The sequence below is a fragment of the Triticum dicoccoides genome, chromosome 5B (assembly GCF_002162155.2).
Source record: "Triticum dicoccoides isolate Atlit2015 ecotype Zavitan chromosome 5B, WEW_v2.0, whole genome shotgun sequence".
In the NCBI taxonomy this organism is placed as follows: domain Eukaryota; kingdom Viridiplantae; phylum Streptophyta; class Magnoliopsida; order Poales; family Poaceae; genus Triticum; species Triticum dicoccoides.
This window is the reverse complement of record NC_041389.1, coordinates 420111475-420118440: the sequence shown is the minus strand read 5'-3', so window position 1 is coordinate 420118440 and position 6966 is coordinate 420111475. Positions and strand designations below refer to the sequence as shown.

At 43.1% G+C, this 6966-nt stretch overlaps 1 protein-coding gene across 2 annotated transcripts; it reads left to right on the top strand.

The window, feature by feature from the left end:
- Positions 1-1177: 1177 nt before the first annotated feature.
- Positions 1178-5902, top strand: LOC119309775. Of its 2 annotated transcripts, none has more exons than XM_037585696.1 (9): positions 1178-1322; positions 2380-2485; positions 2581-2938; positions 4038-4109; positions 4189-4253; positions 4469-4619; positions 4714-4791; positions 4883-4972; positions 5420-5902. In XM_037585696.1, exons 3-9 carry the CDS (start codon positions 2681-2683, stop codon positions 5540-5542), a joined length of 837 nt encoding a protein of 278 aa, XP_037441593.1. In that variant the 5' UTR covers positions 1178-1322; positions 2380-2485; positions 2581-2680; the 3' UTR covers positions 5543-5902. The 2 variants fall into 2 exon arrangements, with proteins under 2 accessions (XP_037441593.1, XP_037441594.1); XM_037585697.1 differs by having other exon boundaries at positions 2578-2938.
- Positions 5903-6966: the final 1064 nt, after the last annotated feature.

Genomic DNA, 6966 nt, shown 5'->3' with positions numbered 1-6966 from the left:
CGTGTCAAACCAGCAAGAGACCCAAACCGTATTAGAGCTTTTCTTCAGACATACAAGGAGATTGAAAATGCAGACACCCACTTTCAACTTCAGAAAGATCTCATTAAGCACCATTGGCAAAGGGCTGGACAATGACTTGTTTTTGTATTCATTTGTAATTGTATTCATGACAAATTTTGTATTGCACTATTTAAGTTTGCTACGGTTATTTGAATAATTATTTGTAATGCAGATGATTATTGTATTATGTTTGATTGGAATAATTCAGTTTGTTTTTGATTATTGAATTATGTTGTATTTGATATTTGCGGGCTGATGATATGTGGGATGCAGCAGCGCAAAGAGCAGACCCTGCAAAGCCGACCCGTAAAAAAGTATATTCCGGGAATATACTTTTTTAGGATCCGTTTGGGGGGTCTGCATCTGTGCCAGCCCAAGCCGGCCCGCAAAAGCTGTTTTGCGCGAACTGCAAACGCGTTTTGCAGGCCGGCGGGATGCGGGGTCTGCTAGAGTTGCTCTAAGTATCTACACAAGACCTACGTATGTTTTTTCATGATTTTTCAAAACATAGAAAGAAGCACGATTTCCAGCAAGGTTTTTAGAAAGTGGGTTCACATGGGCCTAGATTCTTTTGAGCATTTCCCCTCAAATTGATGCATCTTTCACATTAAAGAAGCAACGTCGCACATTTTCTAAAACTTGTTCTTCGACAAAGCAATCTCTACGAATGGTATAATACATTTTGAATGGAGAGAATCACAAATTCGAACATCATTTTTTTCCTTGCAAAAAATAGAACCATGACATCCTCATAATAGCATTTCACGCAAACGTGTCCGTGAGCCAATGCTATTGCAGGGACGCGCCAAGAAAAGCCAGGGCATGTGGTAAACATGTTGTTCTCTCCCAATATTGGCTCCTACCTCCCAGGGGCTGCCCGTCCCCCCTCACCATTTACAAGGGAGCGCCGGTGCCTGCCCGGGTGAGCGCCAAACCTACCCAATAAAAATAATTTCTCCCACGCCTTTTGCTCTCTTTTTCATACCGCAAATGAATAAACTTTTCTAGTGTATTTTATTCGTTTCTTGTTGAACGACGCCGCACGGCCAGGGCGCCGTAGGCTGTGGCTGGCTGGCCGCTCTCGCTGGCAGGTAGGGCCCGAGCGTCGCGCTGTGGAAGGCGACCTACCCGCCCGTGGGCCCCGCGGCGCAGCCCCCCGTCGTGATTGCCGGCATATATTGGCCGCGCCCACCGCACGGGGCGAGATCGAGGAGGAGGAGGAGGCCGGAGCCCGCACCAGGCCGCTGGGAGTTCTACCCCCGGTAACGAAATTCCTTCCCCACATCCATTTCCCCCGATTTTACTCTCTCGAATCGGCTGCTGCGTCGCGTTGCGCTGGGATTGTGGCCCGGGGGGAGACGAGATTTGGTCTCGCGGTCTCTCCGTAGCCGCGTTAATTCGCGCGGGATCGGTCGTCGGCGCGGGCATTTCGTGGCGGGGAGAGGTGAATTCGGGCGGAGGTTTCGGCGAATTCGACGCGGTAGCGGTCGATTGTGGCGCCGGGGCTCCGCGATTGGGGATTCGGGGTCTGTCGGTGCGTTTCGCTTCGCTCGAATCCGTGCCTGGGTTTCATGGTTTAGGCGACATTTCGCTGTCTAAAGGGCAAAAGGCGTACGAGGAAACTGATTCCGTCGCTGAATTTTTGATTGGGGCGCGCTCTGCTCTATGCAGTTGGTATTGACGAATATTACTGTATTATATAGTGTTTTCCTTGGGAGAAATGATTATTGGTGTGTTCGTCTTTTAATCCCTCGTCTTGCATACTCTAAAATTGTGGACGATGGTGGGAGCGTCCTTAAGTTCTCATCAACCCAGATTGGGCGAAACAATATTGTCTTGCATTCCGCCGTTTTAAATGGCACTTTTCATCAGTTTTTAGCCCTAGTAATTTGATAGGCTTCAAGCTGATTTTCATTGGCACAAGCGGTGCATATGATACATTTGTACAATTGTTGTGCTAGGAATGTGGTTCTGTGATTGGAATTTTGGAGGATTGAAATGCTATGCTTTTTAATTTCTTTTGCTAGTATCCATTATTTTACTATATTGGTTTCCACTGCCTATGATTTATATGCGAGGCCATCTTGAAGAAAACTACCAAAGTTTAGTCTGCCAGTCTTTGTGAAAACATGTGCATTTCTGAAAAAGGTTGGGATGGACACTGCTATTTGGAGAACAAAGTTGTTTTACATATAGTAAGCGGTTTAAAGTGTTTGTCAAAAGTAGAACCATTCTTTATGAACTCGTCGATTGCTTCATTTTGAGTCTCGTTGTAAGTTAATAGTTCCTGTAGTTACTGAAAGCGTAACTTTTGTGCAGAAAGGTGGACCTTGAATATTTGGTGCCTCTTATCTCTCGCCAAGGACGCTGGTGCCTCCTTGTGGAAATAGGAAAATTTCTTCATCCACTTCATAATTGTTGAATTGTAGGTTTTCAGCTGTTACACGCCTTTTCTGTTGTGAGTGTTTTATAAGAAACCATGTCATTTGTTGACTCCTTTTTTTCCCCTCTTCCTAGCAGGACACTAAGATTTATTTAGCAATCAGATTTCCGGACTCTGAGCAGATCTAACAGGATCTTTAAAAGAGTTCTTTTGTTTGAAATTTGTTACTTAGTAGCAATGGTGAAGGATCATCTAATGCTCAATGTTGACCGCCTAATGGTGCCTGAACCCATTGAGGTCACTGGAGCACCCAAAAGCTCCTCATCGAGGGACACCGCTGCACTGCCCATTACAGGGCATTCCTTTTTTGCAGTTGGAGACAGCATGGTTCCTGAAGAAGAACCCCTTCTGCAGATTACAGAGTGCCGTATTTGTCAGGAGGAAGATGACATTAAGAATCTAGAGAGCCCCTGTGCTTGCACCGGCAGTGTAAAGGTTCACATCATTCAATAAACTCTTGTTTTTGTTACTTGAAGTTTTTATTGTTATTAATTCACATTTGATCAATTTATCTGGAAGCATATGTGATTTGACAAGATTAACTTGTCGCATCATTGTTTACCTATATGTCTATTTGGTATGCTCCTTAGAGCATTTGTTTGGTAGTTTATATGTGGTTCTCTGTTAGTCAATCTGGCCTTCTTATTTGTTTGATTAGGGGTCAACACTATCCTTTAAATGTCGGCTATTACTTGGGACACACTGGTTTGATTAACTCCCCAAAGACATTTGAAAAAAAAAACTCCAAAATATTGTGCTCATGTTACTACCACAAGCAGCATAATTCTCATAATATTTCAGTTATCTCATTGTTTGCAGCTTTATCAGTTTAGCAGGTACTAAGTATATCTTGTTAAACAAGAACTGACTAAAAAATCATTGTTTTTCCTATCTCAGAGCTTAGTTCATTGCGTAGTTATATTGTTGTACTGTTTATCCTTCATGACATAGTTCTCTTGGCGTCCATATTTTGTTGAAGATTCCTCATGGTGTTCTCTAATCATCATGCTTTGGAGCGTATTCATTTGACGTGTGTATGGACCATTTAAGATAGACAATAGGCAATTTGCAAATGTTTTTTTTTTTTGAGAAAACGCAAAAGAACTTTGCGTTTCATTTCATTGAAAAGGTAGAATATGGTACAATCATCCTAGGAGGCAAGGGTTACAGATATATGGAAGGGAGTCAGTGGATGTCCCAGGTGGCAATTTGTAAATGTGATTCGTCCTGGATTGCTACGTCTCGATTCTTTGAAACCTGAACGAGATTGGATGTTTCTACTTAGTACTGCTCTATTCTTTGTTATCTCCCTCCCAGTAAATCATACATTTTTCTTATATTTGTACCTGAAAAGTGGAATCAAGCTTTCTCTCTGACTCTGTTCCATCTGTGTCCACGCCAGTTCTTATGTCCTTAACTGAATAGATCTCCAAGTTGATTCTTGTTGGCTTGTTGCCATGCTTGTCCAATATGTTTGGGTCTCTCCCTAGGTAAAGTGCATGGATAATGTTCTCACATATTTTATTTTGTGCAGTATGCGCATAGGGCTTGTGTACAAAGATGGTGCAATGAGAAAGGAGATGTGACATGTGAAATCTGCCATGAGGTGAATTTATTTTTAGATGTTTTATAAAGTATGCCCCTCCCCCCAGATACGATCCTGAACTGTTATTCCCTTACTGCAGCCGTATGAACATGGGTACACTGCACCTCCCAGACCCCATCCTGATGAAACTACCATCGATATAAGGCATGGCATAATTTTGTATCATTCAAGACATAGATACTTGCTTCTACTTCATAAGTTATTTTATTCTGTATGTCTGGTGTCATGTTTATATATACTCCCTCTGATCCAAAATAAGTGTCGTGGTTTTAGTACAAATTTGAACTGAAACCACCACACTTATTTTGGATCGGAGGGAGTAGTATTCAATTGTTGTTTACTCCTTTTTTGGTGTGCAGTGGTGGCTGGACCATTACTGGTACAGCATTTGACTTGCGTGATCCTAGGATCCTGGCAGTAGCACAAAACCACATTATGGAAGCTGAATATGATGATTATTCAGCCACGAATGCCAGCACTGCTGCCTTTTGCCGTTCTGCTGCTCTTGTCGTGAGTTCCTGCACTGCAGTCTGCAGATTTATTTACCTTTATTGAACATGTAACAGAATGTTTGTTGCTTATTTATGTTTTTCCCTGTGTTCAGTTAATGGCTCTCCTACTACTGAGGCATGCATTGACTCTAACTGATGAAGATGATGATGACACTTCAGCAATGTTTTCAGTAAGTGAAATACTCTTTTCAGATATGCCATAGGCACCATCTCTCCGCACATTATCATCAGTATTCATATTTGTGGTTCATTATTTGGCAGCTTTTCTTACTGCGTGCGGCTGGTTTTCTTCTCCCATTCTATATAATGGCTTGGGCTATTAGTATATTGCAGCGTCGCAGACATCGACAGGTTAGTACATCACTGCCATCATATGCATCTTTCTTTTCTTTGCTGCTTCTGCATTTGTTTGGAACACCTTATAATTGCTGCATTGCCATGTTCCTTGAGCTCTGAATTCAGTTAGACCTGCTTTATGAGTTTTTTGAAGTTGAGTTACCAAATCTTGTCTTTCTTATTTGATGTGTTCCTTGTCAAAGAGGTCATGAACATATACATAGTTATGACATTGATGTCTGAGTAATGTATCTCGTCAACATTGTAAAAAGATTTCAGTGGCTGTACTCATTTTCTTCACATTCAACTACTTTGGGAGCTGTTTAGATTGAGAAAAAGGCATCAATTTCGAAATGCTCCAATCAAAGCATTATGCAATGTATCTTCCGACAGATCAAAATTTGCAATTGGGCCTTTGTAACCACTAACTTGCCCGCTGTTTTGTACGGTACTTATGTTCAGGAGGCAGCTGCGTTGGCAGCAACTGAGGTGGCATTCATCCTTCAGTCTGGGCAAGGAAGAGGAGTGCATTTCACCATAGCACCAGATTCTCCTGCCACGCCCCAGCACGAACCACAACCTTGAAGATGGCAGCTGTGGCGACATCGGATTGCTGGCTTGCGCGAATCACCAAAGGAGTTATGGTTTGCTGCCACTGCAGAGCCATGTTATTTACGTACTTTACGTCATTGCCCTGAGTGTAACGTTCTGAGACGTGTCCCAGTTTGTGCTTCCGGATTCTGTTAGGGTTGGCGTTGGCCAGGGAGTCTCGGTGAGTGGTGTGTATAAAGTAAGAAAGCCATTAGGACCGTGTATGCCGGTCCCAACTGTTAACTTGAAAGATACGAAGCAGACGGCTTCTCTGAAGGCCACTGTTTCGCCTATAGTCTTTACATGCTTGTTGTTTTTACAAGAAAAATATGCACTCTTGCTAGAATTGTAACATGAATTGGTAGTGCTTCTGCGCATGATCTCGGCTTCTCAACTGCAAAATCTAGCGGCGCATGATCTCATTGCTAGGGTAGATAGTGTTGGTGGATAAGGACGGTGCTTATACTCTCCTGAAATGGAATTTTTGCGACCCCCCATGCAACTGGGCCATGCGATTGCTGACACTTATGTGGTCAGTCAAAGGATCAAACCGTACGCCACGTTGGCAGAATATGGTTTGGAAGAGTACGCGATTACCTGTGTTGTCCACTCATGACGTTAGTGACGGAATTTTGGGTAGATTCCAGTGGCCAAAGTAAATTTAGGAGATGATTCCAGTGACCGCAGGTGAATTTAACTCCCTCACCGCGGCATGCCAGAGAGGATGGCATATGCCCCATATGTGGTAACAATGATGAGACTTCATTTCATGCTATGATTCAATGCGATCATGTGGTGATGTTTTGAAATGCGACAACAGATTTCTTTGAACTGAAGCTTCCTTGGTTGCATCTTGCGACATGGAAGGACTTGCCAGACCTAGAATTTATCAACAAGGATCATGCTGCTATTGCTATTTCAGTCATGTGGGCAATTTGGAGTAATAGAAACAAGTATGCTCATGTTGAGGTGAAGTACCAACCACACAATCCATGGAGATCATTTATGAATTAATAAGGGTGTTGGACATCCTGTCTACAGCTCCGCTGATGCAACTGAACTCTAATCCGAGATGGAATGTGCCTAGTCCGGGTTGTGTTAAGCTCAATACGGATGGAGCAATAGATATGGCTGGTGGAGATGCCGGTGCAGGTGTTGTTCGGAGGCATTCCTCTAGAAGCTCAAAGCAAATGGTCAGGACTACCTCACAGATTATCTGCATAAACCCATGGTTGTGCCTGTCATCAACGAGTATCTCAAAGGTTCTAAAAAGGTCTGGTTCATGATGGTCAAGAGTGACCAGTGTGCAATGCAATCATGACGCAAAACTGGCGAAAAGTCATCAAGGGTGCCATGATGAAAGAAGATGAAAATGGTTGTGTTCAGGTCCACTAAAAGGAAAATAGACTTAATGTCAA

Coding starts and splice junctions, on each gene's coding strand:
- LOC119309775 (XM_037585696.1), top strand. CDS start 2,681: ATGGTGAAGGATCATCTAATGCTCAATGTTGACCGCCTAATGGTGCCT. Junction 4,254..4,468: donor GAAACTACCATCGATATAAG/GCATGGCATAAT, acceptor TTTGGTGTGCAG/TGGTGGCTGGACCATTACTG. Junction 4,973..5,419: donor AGCGTCGCAGACATCGACAG/GTTAGTACATCA, acceptor ACTTATGTTCAG/GAGGCAGCTGCGTTGGCAGC.